At 38.0% G+C, this 21,495-nt stretch overlaps 1 protein-coding gene across 1 annotated transcript in view; it reads right to left on the bottom strand.

The window, feature by feature from the left end:
- LOC134654815 (uncharacterized) overlaps positions 1-21,495 on the bottom strand; it is a 184,031-nt gene that overhangs the window by 27,133 nt on the left and 135,403 nt on the right. The window contains exons 3-6 of the mRNA XM_063510286.1: positions 7,133-7,278; positions 4,311-4,459; positions 1,296-1,365; positions 412-547 (exon numbers count right to left, since the gene is read on the bottom strand). Of these exons, the coding sequence (XP_063366356.1) occupies positions 412-547; positions 1,296-1,365; positions 4,311-4,459; positions 7,133-7,278 (501 nt within the window). The remainder of the gene's footprint in view (positions 1-411; positions 548-1,295; positions 1,366-4,310; positions 4,460-7,132; positions 7,279-21,495) is intronic.

Genomic DNA, 21,495 nt, shown 5'->3' on the forward strand with positions numbered 1-21,495 from the left:
TGGTTCCTGAACTTCCTGATATACTTATAAAACCGGCCAAGCGCGAGTCAGACTCGCGCACGGAGGGTTCCGCACCATCAACAAAATAAACAAGCAAAAAAACGGTCACCCATCCAAGTACTGACCCCGCCCGACGTTGCTTAACTTCGGTCAAAAATCACGTTTGTTGTATGGGAGCCCCACTTAAATCTTTATTTTATTCTGTTTTTAGTATTTGTTGTTATAGCGGCAACAGAAATACATCATCTGTGAAAATGTCAACTGTCTAGCTATCACGGTTCGTGAGATACAGCCTGGTGATACAGACGGACGGACGGACGGACGGACGGACGAACAAACAGCGGAGTCTTAGAAATAGGGTCCCGTTTTTACCCTTTGGGTACGGAACCCTAAAAACGAGTAAATGCTGACCTCAATTTGTCCTTGGCGAGCATAGCTGGGGTGGTTCTTGAGGATCTTGATGGCGACTATCTCGTTGGTGCCCTTCTTCCAGCACTTCACCACCTGCCCGAACGTGCCTCGCCCGAGGAACTCCAACACCTCGTACCTGAAACCACGAAAACCATGATTAAATCCAAATGTAGTAAGTAATAGGAGTGACTATGTCGATAAAAACGTAGATCCGATCATTAGTAACCCTTTTGCCTTTAAAGGAGCAATTGCTTACTATGATCTCGGTGCCTGTCATATGATTATGATAGATGTCATTAAGCAAATTAAAACTGTTACAGACACCTAGAGAACTTTTAAATGGCCTGACTTGATTTGTCAAGCTTTGGCCTAAACCTCAACCCATTACGGTCAAGTTTCCCAAATGGTCCAAAGACTTCAAAGGGATAGCAGGCGTTTTTACATAACGTGTGCCTGCCGATAACTATAGAACACGTTCAGAGGGCCCTGTCACAAAACTTTACAAATGTACAAGTTGACAAATAATTTAAACAAAAATACGTATCACAATAGTTTCAATTTCAAATATGTCATAGCTACAATATTGCTTCATTTCGTTAGCCGAAAACGGGCAAACATTGAGATTATTAGTGTTGTTTAAGACGACAACGGTTTCACTCACTTGAATTTTAGTCGCTATTGGCGACTTCGGGGGTCCTTCCTCGGGGTCGAGTGCTCGCGGCGACTGCAATTCGTGCACATGAGTTCGCGCAAATTCAAGTGAGTGAAACCGTTGTCGTCTAAACAGTTTAAAATATGTCTCACGAAAGTTTAATATCGATTATTAGTGTTATTCAAATTAACATTAATCCATAACCAGCCTATCAGTAAGTCGATTAACTCACCTATTGGACGAGGAGTAGAGCACCTCATGCTGCACCAGCTGGTAGTCGCCATCGCCGCCGCAACCAGAGCCTGTTGTGTCCAATCGCAACGTCGGGGGCAACGGCGGGCCGCGCAGCGGTCGGCATGTGAACAAATACAAATTACATGTTAGTTACAAGGCTCGATGTTTATTCAACATCATAAATAGGCACTTTATTTATAGGGAAAAAGCGACATTCAGGCGTCAATGATTTTGCCCCCTTAAAAGAATTTATGAATAGGGTATTTGACTACTTGTCAAATCAGTTGACAATCGAACTGTCAAAACGATTTTGCTAATATGGAATATATATGACACTAGCATGTGACGTAACAATCATATTACCTACTCTTTATAGTTTTATACGGGTTTTAAAATAGAAATTGTGTCTAAAAATAACTGCTGTCTACGTTTCTCTATTAATCTTTTGGTGCTTTATTTAATGCATGGTGTAAAATTATTTATTGTAAATACAGTCAAATACCCTGTTTATGACGGAGTGTTTCGTCATTTTGATGACAGATTTGGCTGTCTGATAGATGACTACTATCATACCAAACCATGCAACGTAGGACACACTTAGACAAAAATCCAAAGAAATTAAGCTGTTGAAACGTCCGGAATTTTGACATTCAGATTCAACCCAGCAACGCTCGTAGCGTTATTCTAAGTATACTGACAAGTTGGTATTGTCGAACCAAGAAATAGTAAGAGTAGTTTTCTATATGAAAGGCTTGAATAGCTGACCAGACGGTTTGGAACATTAGGTAATATAAGAGGATCCTTGCTTCTATCTATAACTATACATGGTATCATCTTCATTTCAATTAACAGCAAAGTTCAATATGAACGTGAGAAGACAATTAATGTTGAAATTCGATAAGGCACCATAACCACTATCTATAGTGTCTATGGGTGGCTGTGGCAGCGACACGTGAGCGATAAGATATCGGTGGGAAAATCATGTGAGACGAACAATGTCAAGGAAGAAGGGCGTTGGAAGACCGAGCATTATAAATGGATCAGCCGGGCTAGCACATGATTGGCGGTAGATAAGACTACCCGTCCCTCTTTTATTAAGATAATTAGAAAAAGACGGGTAGTCTATCTCGCTGCGAGATACTGTCGCGCCAATCATGTGCTAGGGGTGCAGTACCGACAGTACCATACTCAACGTTTTACTGAGTGCAATTACATTTTATTATAGTATATTCATACAAAGACAAAGCTAAGTAAATAAGAAAAAAAAAATAGTCACATTTAAATGGTGTCTAAAAAAGGGGACACAAATTACAGCGTTCACTGCGTGAAAGAACCTTTAAGAATCACTAGTCATTAACGACTCTGAGATGCTATTTCGTATGTCCTAAAACTCTTGAGTTCAGAGCGTGTAAACACAAAGTGATTTTTTTTACTTCCTATATGCCTGACTGATTAAATTCACCTTTAGAGGGAAAGGACACTTTACATTAAAATGAAATACTTATTGGCATCGTCTGATCTATTTAACGTGCTCTTACTTGCAATGTAACAAGGCAATGCGGGTGAAACTATAACTTATGATGACGAACGATGCGTAATGACTTCTATCGTACTAAGGGAAACTACACAGATACTACTATTCAAAATAAGCTATTTCCAGTTGGAAATAAGGTTGATAATACTATACACAGTGCGCTTAAGGGATAGTGCATGAAAGATCAAACAAACTACAGGTTCCGACACCCACGCTGGGCCAAAGTGCACCAATGAACTGGTTTGACCAAACGGTTTGAAAAGGTTGGTTTTTAATCAAACATGTTTGGATGGTTTTTGGTGAACTGTGGTCCAGGATTGTTACCTCCTGTTAGATGGTTGGAATTCAATACAACGTGTGTGTGGATAGTGTTTAGAAATTGTCCGTATATTCACTGTATTGAGCTCAACCACGAAACCGTGGTCAATCAAAGCCTGTGATATTGATAGAATGTCAGTTATCACGGTCAGTTTCGCGGTTTTGTTATTGTGTACTAGAATCTGTTATTATATTGCAGATTTTTTGACAGTGCTGTATTAGCAACATGCTTGGGAAATAATTGTTTGATAGCCAACAAAGATAACGTCATAGGATTTCAAGTCGTGGCTTTTTCTCGATATCGCAAGATATAATTAAGCATGACAAGTAAGATAACTAATAAAATTAGAAACAGTGAAGACTCAATCTAATAATAGTGATTCAATGCGAGCTTTATTTTCAAACCCAAGCAAGACAATCTGTTTTTCTTCGTTCTATAAATATTGGACATGTGCCTCATCTCGTAAGTGTAGGTATAATAAAAATAAAGCAAGAAGTAAAAAATGCACAAATTTTGACTACAATCGCTAAGAACCAAACAAATCAACGAAATTAGTGTACAGAAATTGGTCACTAGGTACGTAAAATTGGCGCATTTTATACATCACTGAAAAATTAGATCACTTTAGCTCTTACAGTTACTTCTTCAACTGAGCTTTACTTCTGATAGATACCGAAGCTACAAAGTCTCATTATGTATTTAAACAATACGTAACAAATGTAATCAGACAATCAGTGTAAAAACCACGACCACGTGAAAAGTTAGCTCTATCCAAAGAACATTTTTGCACGGTCATCCTCAGTTTAAAGAAGTATCCTCTAAAAGCCGTCGTGTCGTGCAATAATAATTTTTGATTTTCTCTTACTGTACGCTAAGAATATAGAGTTAACCCCTTACTTCATGTCATGAATAAAAAGTATTTGTTTAAAAATGAACTTTAATAGTTGCTATATAGGGCTGCGCATGCGGTAAAGGGTTAAGTAGATACCTAAGTTTAAGTTACCTATCAACTACCTAGCTTGCATATACATAAAGGAGCCTCGTCTGCCAACAAACCACTCTGTGGTTTGGCAGAAGAATATATGTAATTAGTTGTAAGCAAGATCTCTGAATAAACGTTTTTTTTTATAAAGTAAATATGGAGGTAACAATGACATTACGTTTGTTACCTTGCGGCTGGGGCGGGTGGTTGGCCCCGCCCGCCGCTGTCTTGCTGTGGGCCGTCGTCGTTGCCTGGGGCGCCGTCTTGTGGCGAGCGGCCGCGCCGGCGGCCGGCGGGGCGCGACGCTGGTCGCTGGGGTCGCCGACACTGGAACCAAACAAAACACACATGAGAACCTAAGTTTCGTGGAATATCTGGTTTGAGCTTAGCGTGCCGAAGTTCAAACATTAGGGATGATGACACATGTTGAATTTTATAACAAAATCTAGTAAAATAGATAGTAAATGAGCAATTTATCATAATAATGTGGATATTAAAATAAAATACGGAAATGTTACAAAAATACAGGACCTGAAAGTTTCAAAATTTAAGTTTTTTTTAACTTCCAAAAACGATAAAAACGATAAAAGTAACGATAATTCGATTCCTTACATTTTATCCAAAAAATATTGTATAGCAACTATATACATAAACGCACGGACAAAAACGCAATTTTCTTTTTTTTTGTCCATACTACAAGATGGGATCTCAGGGACCTTGACGTCACGTTCACTTGTCCTTTTGCGAGGGGCGTTTCGAGAGTGAAGTGCGACTGTCGGACTTTGACTATAATTTCTGACTTTTGTGTTGCTTTAATGCAATGGGTCTCATATAGACATTTGATCCTAAAAACAAACCCGATCGATTGATACCATAAATGAAAATTAGTCATGTAGCCTATTCGGAGGTCCTGCTGAAACTCTTAACTCTGTGCAACGAAACCATAAGATTGAAGAAAGTATGATCAAGAAGGTAACCAGCAAGCACCAGCATTAATGCATGGTATTTATTTGCGAGGAAGCCCTATAAAACTTCTGATTTTAATCTGAACTAGAAATCATACACTTGTCCATGTTTAGCATGTTGCGGCATTTTTTGCGCCGGTTTGCGTACGTTTTGTGTGCGTGTACACACCTGCCACGAGTTTACTACGAGTAATACATAATAATACAAACGTAGTTATTATTGGCTAAAGCAGAACATACATTTTACATAATTTTCAACACTTATCATAATCAGCAGTAAATGTTAATATGGGCATTTAGATTCTAATGTGTTTTAATATAACGTTGTATCATTCTTTACTTAAGTTTATGGTTATGCATTTCTGACGTAGATTCATATTTGAAATCTATAAATGTTACACGAAGTCGTAACGAGGGAGAGAGCACTTACGGTTCAAACAAGTCGAATTCATCATCAAATTCGTAAGTTTCATATTTGATCTTATGTAGAGACAAATCCATTTTCACCACACATATACACTATTCACAACCTTTATAAGGAATATTTAAAACTAAACATCACAAACTTAAAATATTACAAGCGTTTTCTGTGTTGAAACTTAAAACATTCGGCCGACGCGGTGCGTACTTGCGTACGCGCAGCCCGGAGGGTTGGGGTTGGACAGACTGGCGTGGAGGGGGCGCCAGGTAGCTGGGGTCGCAATACCCCGAATTCCATGAAGGCGAATATTTTTTTACTGTGTGCGAGGGACAACAAAACATTTGGGGGTACCGTTATGCGCGCAATTGCAGTTCTGATGCACTCCATTCAACTTTTACTTATTTACTAGTAAAAGGCGGTATCGTAATTTAGCGGTCTTCACATCACTATAATAACCGGGAATGCAGCAACACTAGTAACGTCAGCCATCTTGAAGATCGGTTTTTACGCGAGGGCGGCGTCCCGTATTGCCTAGGACCTAAACTCTCATATTTTGTGATTCCCTAATAAATATTGGTTTAAATGGTGCTCTGGTGTCACTCTTACACTAGTTCAATGTCATTTTGGCCCACGTTTAAAACAAAATTTAAATTTTATTTTATTTTTATTAACCAATGTACGTTCGTGAAATACAACCACTATAGTTGATGAGAGAGGACGGTGTGGAGTTGTTTTCTTGTTTTTGTTAATTGGAATTTGACCGCTGTTGATTATTTACTAGTAGACAACGACCAATGTTGCAAAAATGGTATATAGAATCTAATAACGCGGCCTAAAGGCCTAGTTTCAACAGGCACGTTTCATAGCCGTGTGTCATGAGCTAGAACTAGTATCGCTAGTAACGTGAATGCCTACTATGTGTACAAATAGACTGTATAAAACGTACAAACGTATCAACACGAGAACACACATATAGTTTTTTTCATAAGAGACGGACTTGAAAACATACATATTATTTTTTCCTAAATATTTTCCTCTCATTTATGCTAGTTGTAGTTTTGAGTAATGAATAGTGAGGGATCTTTGCAGAAATGAATAGTGAGAAGGTAAGTAATAAGTAGCGACAATTATATTTCCATTTTCCGGAAGGTGATTCACTGCAGAATCATTTCATTAAAAGAAGCCATTAAAATGTCATCTGACGGCACGATGTTACTTAGATTAGAACCTTGATGAATTCGTCCCTAGGAGCCGATCAACCAATGATGGAGTGACAAATGATCTCCATGGGAAACACATTTTATGCTTACGTCTGATCTACACTCTACAGTTGCAAGTGTTGTAACTAACCAGGTTGTGCGCGGACTAAGTTCGGATCGAGCATCTGAATATGCCTTGCTTATATGACGCGATGTGACAGGACATCAGCGGATCCAAGGATCTGCTAAGCAACCGAGACGTCACACGATGTCAGCGCAGCTCAATCATAAAGCCGCTTTCCCGCTGTCAGAGTGAAGAAGAAAATCTTACAGATTATCTCTATAATTTATGAGTTTTATGACCGATCGACACTTGATCGTGTAGCGACATTACTAGCAACATGAGTGTACTCACGGCGCGTCGCGACAGCACGGTCGTGCGCAGAGCACGGGCGGAGCGGGAGGCAGCGCGGGCGGAGGGGACCGCTCAGCATCGCACGCGCGACTCGGCGCGGCGGGCGCGGCGCAGCAGACCGGCCCTACGCCTGACCAACACTTGCTCTGGAAAAGATAGAAAATAACCGTTAGGTAAACCTATAACTTAGGAGAACCAGTGCTACGCTTAAAAGCAATCATACTCGTACTCCTAACAGCGGGAAGTAAGAAATAGAGAAATTCCCGCTGTGTAAACTGGAGAGCATTAAAAACGAAGGCACAATTTACCGTTTTAATCTAATCAGAACCTTTCATGAACAAATAAAGTAGCATGTCTTTTGTTTCATTGCTTAATCCAACAAATGAAAATTTTACAAAGTTATACAGAAAAAAAGATTAGTAATCGACATTGAGTATAAACTCCTCCGACTGAGATGATGAAAATTCTAGGAATTATGCAAGAGAAAATTATATTCCAATAATTAACTGTTATCAGACTTAATATAAATAAATGACTAATCAGCCAGTAGGTATAATTACGCGATATAATCTCAAAACAGTTAATTGACAAGGCCATTGTGAGATTGTGACGTTAAAAGCGGTTTAATAACCACACAACAGTACTTCCAGTGAACGTTAACAAGAATCATAACTAAATAGACGTGTGACTTATGAACAATGCGTCTATGGTTAGACTAATGAGAGATATGCGTTAATACATGAGAAACGCAGAAGCATAAGGCGGGGTGCAGACTGTTACTTTTTGCAACATTGCCATAGAAAATATCCAAAAAAAACCGGCCGCACAGAGGGTTCCGCACCATCAACAAAAAATAGAGCAAAACAAGCAAAAAAACGGTCACCCATCCAAGTACTGACCCCGCCCGACGTTGCTTAACTTCGGTCAAAAATCACGTTTGTTGTATGGGAGCCCCACTTAAATCTTTATTTTATTTTGTGTTTAGTATTTGTTGTTACAGCGGCAACAGAAATACATCATCTGTGAAAATTTCAACTGTCTAGCTATCACGGTTCGTGAGATACAGCCTGGTGACAGACGGACGGACGGACGGACGGACGGACGGACGGACGGACGGACGGACGGACGGACGGACGGACGGACGGACAGCGGAGTCTTAGTAATAGTGTCCCGTTTTTACCCTTTAGGTACGGAACCCTAAAAACTAATGTCCCTATAAAGTTTAAGGCCCGACTGCATGGCGACCCTATTAGCGATTGGGTGTTTGAATCGGTGTTAACTGCATGTAATTACACTTCTAAGAGGATGCCATTGCGCCAATCCTAAATTTACATACAACGCAATCAACTGGCATGCATGCTGACGAAAGTTGAAGTGTTGAAGACGCAAATATGATGAGTGTGGTGTGGAGGTGTGGACATACCTTTTTATTGTATGTTCTTATCGTGACTTGATACTTTTTTCGCTGTGTGTAACCGGCCTAAGACAAACACAGACAATATATTAGTCTTTCGTTGGAGGTGATTGTATACCGCGTCGAACAATAACCTATGTACTCGATCGATAGTACAGATTGTACAATGTATGTTGGTGTGTTTGTATCCGTGTCTAGTAAACCTTACACGCAGCGATAGGCGACTTACGAGCAACATTTAGATAAAAACGTGGTCTATGTAGGAATCACTTTTGTTTTTAAGTTTTATAACGTTAAATTTGGAGCAAAATGCAATCTGCCAAGATACTTCAGTCAGAAAAAGAAATGATGTTTTTGCAGCGAATATTATATACATATATTGAATTGACTAAGCCTAAATAAAAGTACAATTTATTTGTTTAAGAGTAACACGCGACTGTTTTTTTTTGTTTACCACTCTTTCTGGGATAAATTACGAGGGTAATCTAATCATATAAATCCATCCGCAACTTACTCGTACATAGGACGGCTCCATAGGGAATTTGAGACTAATTTCTATAAAGAGAACACGTTGTTATGTAAGAGGTAAGCACAGATTGGCCCGGTTTAGTCACTTTGGTACGTGAAACACAAATAAATAGTCATAAAGCGAAGAACCCGTAATACCTCGTACCAGCCAACTATCGCTTAAAAGAAAGGTCGCCGAAATACACAGCAGATCGATTTATGGAGCCATTGCAGTGTCTAAGGAAAAGACTCCATGCTGACTTTAAAAAATATATTCTAGCAGGAATTAAAACCTATAAGATATTCAATATTCGGTGTGCCAGCCGGGAATGATGCATATGAAAACTTAAGTGATAAATTATATATATATTTTTTTTATTTATTAAGTGATCATCGGTGGACATATACGAGTATGTATAATATATTTGTAATATAATTATACAATTAAAGCGTTTTCAGTGTAACATCTTATATATGTCACCGTAAAATTGTAAACACTCGTCATATTATAATCTCGCTAGTTACATTACTGACGGTAGGGAGATTATAATCTAACCTCTAACCTAACCTACGTTAGATTATAAACTAACGGGTTCACAATCTTACGGTATCATATATAAATTCTGATACCTATTGGATCATACAATTTGGATATCACTCGTTCTCGAGATAAGGAGGATAACGAACCCAACAACGCCATATCATTTTAATTCATCGATACCAATAGAAAAGGTGACGTAAACAATTAATTAAATGAATACTGAATAAGTCAAATAAATGGAGGTATGTTAGACCAACACAGGTTAATAGGGAAGCGGCAATCGATCAAGGTATTTACGGTCGATAAGTCGCTGCCGCGGTCATCGGTGACCGGCGCACACGCATCGATCGGAAACGAGGCGGAAGCTACATTAAACTCGCATCCGTCGTACAGAGTACGTCTAAACTAACTCTGAACCGACTTGGCAAGCAGCAGCATGGAAGTGCTATCGCAAACATCAATTATTCATCAATCATTCAAATATGACGGTGTTTCGAAAAGTCGCAAGTTCGAATCTTGCTCGATGCGGTGAATTTTTCAATTTTTCATCAATTATCTAATCTAATACCTTTAAACGAGCAATTCTTGTTTATTTATATATTTATTTATTTATATATATATATATATATATATATATATATATATTTCGGGGATCTCGGAAACGGCTCTAACGATTTCGATGAAATTTACTATATGGGGTTTTTGGGGGCGAAAAATCGATCTAGCTAGGTCTTATCTCTGGGAAAACGCGCATTTTCGAGTTTTTATATGTTTATATGTTTTCCGAGCGAAGCTCGGTCACCCAGATATTAAAATTCTAAGTTCGCTAATAGCAGACGTCTCTGCTTACTACGTATTTTCTTAAGTAGATGCGTGTGTAAAGAATCTGTTACAAAATTAAATGTTTTATAAATAATAGTAAGTTAGTTAGGGGCGTTAAAAACTTTTTATTTACGACCTTAAGAGTATCTCACTGCTTTTTAAATTCATACTAACAATTTAAGAGAAGGGCTCATTAGCATCGTCCGATAGAAAATATTTTCGTATAAATACTATTACGGTCTTAGGATGAAGTTAATTGCATACAATATAAATAAAACATTAATAACAAGACACGAAACAGTTAATTACTTAGCTGGTAAGCAGAGTAATTAATGTCGATAAACATTTTCCTTGTACGGGGAAAACAATAACAATGTCCATCGCTTACTGTTGTTATCTACGAGGGGCGTTCAAAATATTCTCGGTATTGATATCTTACGATCTCTTCTAAAATTTCTTTCGTTACTGGCCGCTAAGGTTTATTCATTGACATTAAAAAAAAGTATAATTCGAACCGAGATAGTCTTTTGTTTTTCTGCAATTGCTGAACAAACATGAACATCCTGTGCGAATTGACAATGTTAACTAAATTAGAACATCGATGCGTGATAAAATTCTTGACAAAACAGGGTAAAAATCAAAAAACCATAAAAGAGGAAATGGATTGTGTTTACCGTGAGTCTGCTCCTTCTTTATCTACCATTCAAAAGTGGTCAAGCGAGTTTAAACGCGGAAGGGAGAGTATTGAAGATGACCCTAGACCTGGCCGGCCTGTAGTAGCTACTTCACAAGAAAATATTGATAAAGTGGAAAAACTTATATTGGAAGATGGTCGAGTGAAGGTAAAATCTATAGCACAAGTAACCAATCTCTCTATTGGTACCGTACATGATATTATACATGACCATCTTAATATGTCAAAAGTAAGTGCAAGATGGGTTCCGCGAATGCTGACTCGGCTTCAAAAAGACATGCGTGTAGCTTGTTGTTCCGATTTTATTGACCTGTGCGGTGAAAATCCTGATGAGGTGCTGCAAAGAATAGTTACTGGAGATGAAACCTGGGTTCATCATTATGACCCAGAGAGTAAACAAGAGTCCATGCAGTGGCACATTAAGGGTTCAGCTCATCCCAAGAAGTTGAAGGTCATCCCTTCAGCTGGCAAGGTCATGGCCACGATATTTTGGGATTGTGAAGGAGTATTACTAATCGATTATAAAGAAAAAGGTGTAAATATCACAGGACAGTACTACGCTAACATTCTACGTCAATTAAAGGATGTAATTAAAGAAAAGAGGCGAGGAAAGTTAACCAAAGGTATTCTGCTTCTGCATGACAACGCCCCCGTCCATACTGCTCATATTGCCAAGGCAGCTATTGTTGAACGTGGGTTTAAAACTGTTACTCACCCACCGTATAGTCCGGACTTAGCCCCCAGCGACTTCTTTTTGCTCCCCAATCTTAAAAAGGATCTGCGTGGAAATAAATTTTCTGACGATGAAGCATTGAAGGCGGCAGTGGAGGAGCATTTTTACACGAAAGATAAAAAATATTTTTACGAGGGATTAAAAAAAATAATTGATCGATCTTTTAAGTGTATGAACATAGGGGGGGAGTATATTGAAAAATAAAAATATCAAACTTTTCGTACTTGTTTGTTTTCATTCTCATACCGAGAATATTTTGAATACCCCTCGTATATACATATATGCGTTGCACGAATTCCCGGGTTTGGGTATTTCATACTGCATTTAAAATGTATTTCAAAATACTAAAAAGGCGTAAAATATCACTGAAAATATAAGCATCAATCATTATTCTGACACATTATATATGTTTAATATACTAACGATGACAGATTCTAAGTAGGTTCTAATCTAATTTGCCTTTAATGTCTTTTTCCGAAAATTAGACAATTTTGATGGTGCTGGCTAATACTTCTTTGTGGATGGTTTGAAAAACGGATCGTTAGAAATAATTGGTCCCAATGCTAAGAGCAAGACCATACGGAATACACCTTGCATTGTGCAAGTTTACGTATTATATGTTATAATTGTAAAGTGGTGCTCAACTAAATAATATAATGTATAAAAGCAACAAAACATGTATACTACAGCAAACTAAGTTCCATGCATCAAACTACACAAAAAATAAAATTCTAAAGTAGTCTATAAGTTCTATAACAAATACTATTTGTCTACTAATTAAAAGACAAACTACACACACAACTATGTATAAAAACCATGCATGTGTCCTGAAAACAATAAACACATAGTATAACTATGCGATGTTATTATTACTCAGTTTTAGTTTAGCGTCGGAGGAATCTGCCCATTGCGAAAGGCGCTATGGACAGCTAGTTTGACGCACGGAACTAGGCTACTGGACTAAGGTCGGAAACCAAAATGTTTAATCGTTTGTCACTAAAAAAATAAAATTTTTGATGTTGGCAAAACAAAGTAGAATAATATCGACTTAATAGCATCAGAGGTGGGTCTAGCTAAGTATGTACCTATTTTAACTCTGCACCTTGATTTGAAAATATTTCGCTTTTCGAAATTATCAATGGACAAATTTTGTGCGTAGGTTAAACCTTCGCAAAATTATAGTTGTGACAAAATAAACATTAATGATTGCTTGACCAGTCTACTAACACAAACTAAGCAAATACTATAAAAATATAACATGCCAAACTAATATTTGTGACACAAGTTATTGCTAGTACATATTTTACTTGTGGGATGTGACAATAATCCGCAATTACTCGTGGAAAAAGCCGCATACAGTCATATTATTGCAGCGACGTATTATTTCTCAAGTAACTAGGATAAAATTTGCAGCATGCTGCAAAATTCTAAAATAGCGAGTTGAGAAAGAAATTTGTGCAACTGTTGTAAAGGCGGTCGGAAGTTGGGAGAAAGGGAAAAAAACCCGTTTCGCAAGACCGCCTGTCGACAAATGGCTTGGCAAATAAAATGGGAAAGAATGTGCTAACACGGACGGCCGAATGAAAGGGCGCCAAATATACTTTTACGTGTACTTAGTGCGGAATAGAAGGATGATAAGAAAAGTAATTAGTGCGAATGTTACGAACTTTGACTAATTTTAAGTTAAGTTCAATGTCATAGTCATAATATTCATAATCAGTGCAATATAAAATCTCGTAAACCTGATTAAGTTTTATATTTCAAATTATATGCAATCATTTTGATAAAGGATAATTTAAATACTAAGTATGTAGTATGCACACTAATATAATGGTGTCTGTATGTATTTATGGATCATGAGTTACCTACATAAATTCGATGTCGTTGAGGATTGCAATCAAAGCATTATATTATCATACGATACCCGCCAACACTAAATATATCTGGTTTAACCTGGTGCAACCTGCCAGTCATTCTTAGTGTCCTTCCTTATTTTAGTAATTTCATAACATTGTAGGCGTTTTTTTATTATCTATTTTTTTTTTTATTAGCCTATTGGTGTGTCCCACTGCTGGGCAAAGGCCTCCCCTCTTTCCCGCCACTTGACTCTGTCCAATGCACACTCCCGCCACTCCACACAGATTGCATCAAGGTTGTCCCGCCATCTCCGTTTGGGTCTTCCTTTGCCCCGAGATCCATCCTGTGGGATCCAGTCCGTGGCTAATTTGGCCCAGCGTTCTGGGTGCATTCGGCAGATGTGCCCTGCCCAGTCCCATTTCAGCTTAGCGGCCTTCATGCCCACATCCACAATGCCAGTTTTGGAACGCAGTTCGGTATTTCTAATACGATCAGTTCTACGAACACCCAGTATGCTGCGTTCCATTGCTCTCTGGCAAACCTTGAGTCTGGACTTTTCAGCTTCAGTTTGAGACCATGTTTGGGCGCCGTAGGTGAGGATAGACAGGATACACATGTCGAGGAGTTTGCGCTTTAAAGAGAGTGGAAGGTTGCCCTTCATTAGCGTCTTCATATCTATAATAATGTTAAATGCATATGCATATTTCATTCATATTATAGAAACAAATCAACTATTTTCATGTTTTTAGAATTCTTGACGTGTAAGCGAAAATTGTAGAAAGCATTCTGTAGTTTCGTCCGAGTGATGCAGTATAGACAAAAAAGTATTCTAGGACTAGGACCATTTCATGTTGCCACCTTCAGGCCTTAATCCGTAATTACCAAATTCATATTCGAAAGCCGAGCGTGATCTAACCCAAAACCTAACGTGGGCTGCATCCGCCCGGTCCCAAGATACACCTCTTGTCAAAAGGTCTTGCATCTTTTCATATTACAGCGTACATAAGCTGTCTTAGTTCTGCGTGGCGCGTGCGCAGCAGTCGGAGCAGTCACGACCCACGACAGTCAGCGGCCATGACGGGCGTCTCGGGCCCACGTAGTGTCATTCTGATCTCTTACCTAGTCAAAGATAGATAAACCAGTTTAGTTGCGTTCTTCAGTGTTATGGGCCTCAATGTCAGGTTGTACTGGATAGCCAGCGCTCGCGCAAACGAGGAAAGGCAATAAAACCCGGATAGTTTTGGTGGAACGCAGCTATGTGCTCCGCTTGAATAAGCTTTTTGGTTTAGGTCAATCAACATGGAAAGTTCTTGTTGCTGACATCTTTCACAATGGAGAGTTGGGTTGGAGACAATTATGACTAAAAAAATATGAAGAAGTTTTTATTTATTTATTGTTTGTTTGATTGTACCGTTGCGTTATGCAAAAATGTGTTTCACGGTATGATAATTTAGAATATTTAAATTTAGGATACCGTGCAGGTACATAGCTCGTTGAGAGATCTCTATACAGATAATAAATATCTGGGAGACCAAGCTTTGCTCGGAAAACATACAGGGTGTCCCAAGAAGTAGTGATATACTGAAGCTGGGAGGTAGAGGACCTAGAGGGCTATCTGAATCACCCCCATGTATGTTCCGCGATTTTTCGTATTTTCGGAGTTATGATTTTGTTTTAATTTACACCTATCGCCGAGTACGATGAGATTTTTATTTATGGTGACGTGAATTATTGCGGTAGATGCTTGATTTTTTTGTGTGTTAAGCTGATAGATAGGCCAATTCAGTATGGTAACATTTACTATCGTTAGATCTTTGAATGGAATTAAAAAAAATTAATGCCAAGAAAGATAAAATTACCCAGTATGTTCACAACTTCAAGGGTACTTAAAAAAATAAAATATACTGGGTAATTTTATCTTTCTTGGCATTAATTTTTTTTAATTCCATTCAAAGATCTAACGATAGTAAATGTTACCATACTGAATTGGCCTATCTATCAGCTTAGCACTAGGGCTTCCAATACCGGGATCCCGGTATTTCGGGATCCCGGGATCCCGTCTTTTTAAACGCATTTTTCAATACCGGTATTTTTAAAGGCAATACCGGGATCCCGGTATTTTAAAAAATGAGGGAAATGCGCAGTATAAACCCTTTAAATCCATTATATTCGGCTGTATCAAAAAGCTTACTAAACGTCAGACACATCTAGAGTTAGACCAAGAAAAGTCTGCAACGATTTTGATAGCACGCGCAGTGCAAGTGTTATATTAAACGGCAAACTTCTATGAAATTACGACGTACAAATAACACTTGCAATGCGTACTGCGTATGCTATCAAAATCGTTGCAGACTTTACTTGGTCTAACTCTAACTGGTCTCTAGCCCGCATTTTATTATTGAAAAAAGATCGTTGTCTAATGCGTCAAATAAATATTTGGTGGTTGGTGGAGGATGAATCCTGAAGTTATGTGAGTGATGAATATGACGATAGTGACATTAACGTTAACATAATTAGTGCTTATAATTTCATCAAAAAATAAAACGAAAGAGCAAGGATAACTGTAATAATGGCAAACCAATTTTGACGGAAATTTGAAAAAATGTTGTCTAGTTGGTTAAGTTGGACTACAAATGTGACTGGTGAGGTGAAGTCAACAAATTGGATAACATTATTTGCAACCTGGAGTGTGAAATAAAATTATTGCAGATGGCGGCATTGATTATTTATTGTTGTAATGGCTTTAGGACATATCTGGTATTCCAGTGAGCCTTTCTAATTCCCCTTTTTAATAAAACTATATATTTTTAAGCGATTCATATCCAATACCGGGATCCCGGGATCCCGGTATTGATGAAGACAGTTTCGGTATTAATACCGGTATTGTGAGAAGTCCGGTATTTGGAAGCCCTACTTAGCACACAAAAAAAATCAAGCATCTACCGCAATAATTCACGTCACCATAAATAAAAATCTCATCGTACTCGGCGATAGGTAAAAAATTTAAAAAAAATCATAACTCCGAAAATACGAAAAATCGCGGAACATACATGGGGGTGATTCAGATAGCCCTCTAGGTCCTCTACCTCCCAGCTTCAGTATATCACTACTTCGTGGGACACCCTGTATAAAAACTCAAAAATGCGCGTTTCAGAGGTAAGACAGCTACATCGATTTTTCGCCCCCGAAACCCCTCATATAGTAAATTTCATCGAAATCGTTAGAGCCGTTTCCGAGATCCCAGAAATATATAATAATATATAAATAAATAAATATATATATAAATAAATAAGAATTGCTCGTTTAAAGGTATTAGATAAAATGTGACGTGACACAGAATAACACACAACATTTTAGGCACTTAATTCATTGTCATTTCAAAACACATCTTTGAAACGTTCTTCAATAGAAAGCAAATTGTGAAAACATTGACTCACAGTGACATCTCACGAGTGCCTTCATTGTACCGGGAAACGTGGAAAATAAGAAGAAAATGTATTCCGACAGTTAATATCCTGTCCTGGATTTATTTAGAAATGAAATTTCCATATAAACGTGTGAGATTCCAATTCGATGTGAATTTCAGTGCCTCGCGTTCGCACAACTTGTAGTATCGTTTTCTAGCGAGCGAGAGCGCGCAGACAATACGTTTTTGATATCACTTTGATACGACAATTCAGAATGAGGCCTGTGGTAGTGTGCGAGAGGAAATTGGTTTAAGTTATCTTGTACAGTCGTGTGCATTAAAAAGCTTTGTGCTGCGCCGTAAAGCGTCTTAACGACAGCGTACCGAGGTTAACGTTAAGCTCGGTGATAAAACTGACCAAGGTTTTATGGTTTATATCGGTATACCGGTACGTTCACAGGGCTTGGAGAGCTTAAACAATTCCGTATAATGAACATTAAAAATTATTACTGAATCGCGATTAGAAAGGGATTGAGATAGCTGTCAATCCATATTGATTTTGACGTAAGTGTATGGAAATCTGTTATTTCTAATCCCTTTCTGATCGCGGCATGATAATAAGTCTTGATCGATTCTCCTTTTCTGCACGTCAAACTTATGAAATATGAAGATAGGAGTAGTTATGTTAATGCTTAAGTGCAACCAAACATTGAAGTTTCAAAATATGAAACAAATTTAAACTCGGATTTTGAGTAAATACATTGCAAACAACCGAAACTAGAAACTACAAATGTAACAACATCAAAATTATTACACCAATCACATTTTCTACGTTACCTAAACTATCTCAACAAGTCGACATACATTAGACATATGACATATGACAAAAGTGCCCTGTCATGTACCTACGAGCTACACGCCAGTATGAGGCGTTGACCGAATTCTGGCGGAACCCAGCCCATTTACAGTAAGCTGCCTTTCAAAGACGACATAGCAAAGAATCGTACGCAGCGAACGAGGGTTGAAATTAGGGCTGTGAGCTACGCGACTTTTACTGAAAGAATTCCAAATGAAACTACAAAACTAGCCCGCGCAATTTGGGCTATCTTTAAGTCTCAAAACTTGAGTTTACTCTTCTGGCTGCCCTGGGTTAACAAGACAAGTTGGCAACCCCTGATCTCTCATTGCAATTACTTACAGAGTCCAGAAGCCAGTATAAAAACCTTACACATTTACGTAAAGTTGCTACGACTTTCGAGGTCCCTATACATTGGATGACCCGAGAAATCGACTCGCTCGCTTTGCGTTCACACTTGGAATACACAGCCCAGCCGCGTAGTAACCATGTCAAGGATCGCTAGAGCCATCCACCTCGACTCGACTTTAAAGGAGTCCACCTGACCGGGCGAGCTTTTGACGCGTACCGGAGATAGGTGGAGAGTTAACGAATAACGAATGTTGTTTTAGACTAGTGCATGCCAACTTTCCATTTGATTGACAAACTAAAGATTTAGAATGAAATGCAAGATACTCTATAATCATAATCATACAGGTATATTCGCTAGAGGAAGTGTTGCAATAACTGCAGTTGACACTGTCGAGTCATACTTCAGCATGTTTATTAAAATTGCAAAAGATATAAACACTAGCGCTGAGATTCCAATGGCTTGGCGTCGAATACCTTCTGATGATGAATATGATGATGGATGATGAGTTGATGACGGAGTTTAATTAGCTCTGATTTTGGTTATTAGAGTTGATTTGACGGACACGATTAAATGTCGATGTTCTTTTGTTTTGCTACATACCTGCATATTTAGATCGTCAATCAGTAGACTGTTTAATTACGAGTAGGTGGCTATTAGGTACGCTGCATTAAAAAAATCCAAATGTGTAAAACAAAAACATTTAGGCTTACGAAATTAAAATTGCACCATTCAATTTCCCCTTCGGCCGTGTACGTAACCGACCTTTCGTAACTGGTAACGAAGGAAGAAAAAATGATCTTTGTACGATACTGGTTTCGAATAAAGATTATTTTTTCTTCGTACGTAACCATAGTTACGAGAGAAGAAATTTTCTATTTGAAATTACGAAAAAAGACTATCTATTCCTCATACGTAACTGAGTCAAAATGTTTTAATCATCATTGAGCGTAGGTAACATACTGATATGAAACCTCTTCAAACTCCTTACTGTTATAGACTAGACTAACTGTTATATCCATGAATGAGTTTCAAAAGAAGACTCTATATTCTGTATCCTCCTTGTGACCAGTTAGAACTTATTGACGGGATGACGAATAGGAACAGATTTTCAGTGTGACCAATAGCTACAAAATTACTATGTGACTTAATAGAACTAAATTTACTTGTGACGGGTTGAAACAAATATTATTGCTTTCGGCAGTATGACCGGTTAGTACAAAATTTTGGTGTGACGAGTTGATCCTAAATCGGGAATACGATACTAAATTATGCCCTTAAACGGATCATTACATTATGCGCCAAGCAATTATTTTAATTCATTATACAGTTGCTAGTGTATTAGGTGCACCAAATTATAATTAAATGATAATATAGATCTATTAAGCCTTTCTTTGTAATTAACTAGCTTTTTCCCGCGGCTTCGCCGGCGTACTAAGACTACTAAAAAATGAGGTTTTCCCCAAACAAACTTTGAACCCCCATTTTACCCCCTTAGGGGGTGAATTTTGAAACATCCTTTCTTAGTGCACCCCTAGACCTTATAAGGAACCTACGTGCCAAATTTGGAATCTCTAGAACTAGCGGTTTGGGCTGTGCGTTCATGTCAGTCAGTCAGTCAGTTTCTTCTTTTAGGTATATATTTATATTGAAAATCGGCGATGGAATAATTAATGGTACAATCAGCATCAAAATAGTAGTCTACAAGTATAACTTTAAACTAAAGGTAAGGAAATGAAGAAAATTACATGTGTTATAATATGTACCTAATTAAAACGTAAAATTTCTAAGCAATGCCCCACAGACATATTAGATGGTGTTATACATACAAAAGAGCTAGTTAAGTCTAATCTTCAACTCAGGAATGTATCGATTAAGACGGTTTACAAAATTAGACATTTTACAACCAAGACCTGATGAAATTAAGTTGGTTTTGCTCACATAGTCGTTATGTAATCTAGTCCTTACTTAGTCTAGGCGAAGGATCGTATTAAGAAAATTAATTCTTACTATGTAACTGGTTACGAACCACCTTCGAAAGATGGTGACTGATTACGTACGAGAAAAAAATTATCTTTATTCGAAACCAGTATCATACAAAGATCATTTTTTCTTCCTTCGTTACCAGTTACGAAAGGTCGGTTACGTACACGGCCGAAGGGTCAATTTCACATGTCAGATGCATGGACCTTATGAACTCTGTCTAATTTAATTGAGATAAATGCCACAAGTCATCGTTAGCGTATATTAAAACTCGATTTAACAATAGCTATCATCACGCTGACATTGTGCAACTGTATTTTCAATACCTTCAGATATTGACGTATGAGGCTTGCATAATTTTGTTTAGTTGCAAATATAAATAAAAACATCTAGACACAAATGTGTACTCATATTTACAAAGAAAATGGCAAGTACGACAAGAATATATCAGAGTATGGCAATGTGGGTTATTTCCCAATTATGTACATGTTTCAGAAACTTTTAATTATCACGGGATCATATTATAATGGCCTTGTATTGTCTGAAATAAGATCTGTTATATCATCTTACAAAAATGAATACGTCGCAAATACACTAAATGTCATAATACATACTAATCTCTAGAACTTTGTAAAGTGTCTATGCTATTTGGTCGCCCCAGCCGGTGAAAGTAATTCACAATACATTATTGTGTTATAAAATATACCAAAGGTCACAGCAGGTTGTTTGCCTTGTGCTATTTTCTTCGCTGTACAAATTGAGAGCAATAAAAGCCGGCTCAGATGTAGTTCAGGAAACAACCAATTATCGGGAGTTGTTGCCGGTGGTATAATTGGAGTAGACAATGTGTCCCTTTGCTGAGCCTTGTTGCACAACCGTTACGACTAAATACGTACTGCACGCTTGGAAAACAAAAAAACTCACGGTATTATTCATATTAAATATCCATGATGCAAAAAATATATATAGCTCCTTACTTTTTTACGATTAATGATCAATATGAAGAAATTAAGACTACACTACTACTAACTTTGGTCTCTTCTGCTACCTTTTAAAGCACACTGGACTGGGAGCTGGAACATTTTGTGGCAGTTATGTTACGAGCCTATATTATATCACCTGCGAGTTCCTGTGATTGGCTTGTCATCATGTCCATCTCAGGTCGAATAGATAACAAAATTACCATGTCGTAACATATATA

Source organism: Cydia amplana, chromosome 15 (genome assembly GCF_948474715.1).
Source record: "Cydia amplana chromosome 15, ilCydAmpl1.1, whole genome shotgun sequence".
NCBI classification, from domain to species: domain Eukaryota; kingdom Metazoa; phylum Arthropoda; class Insecta; order Lepidoptera; family Tortricidae; genus Cydia; species Cydia amplana.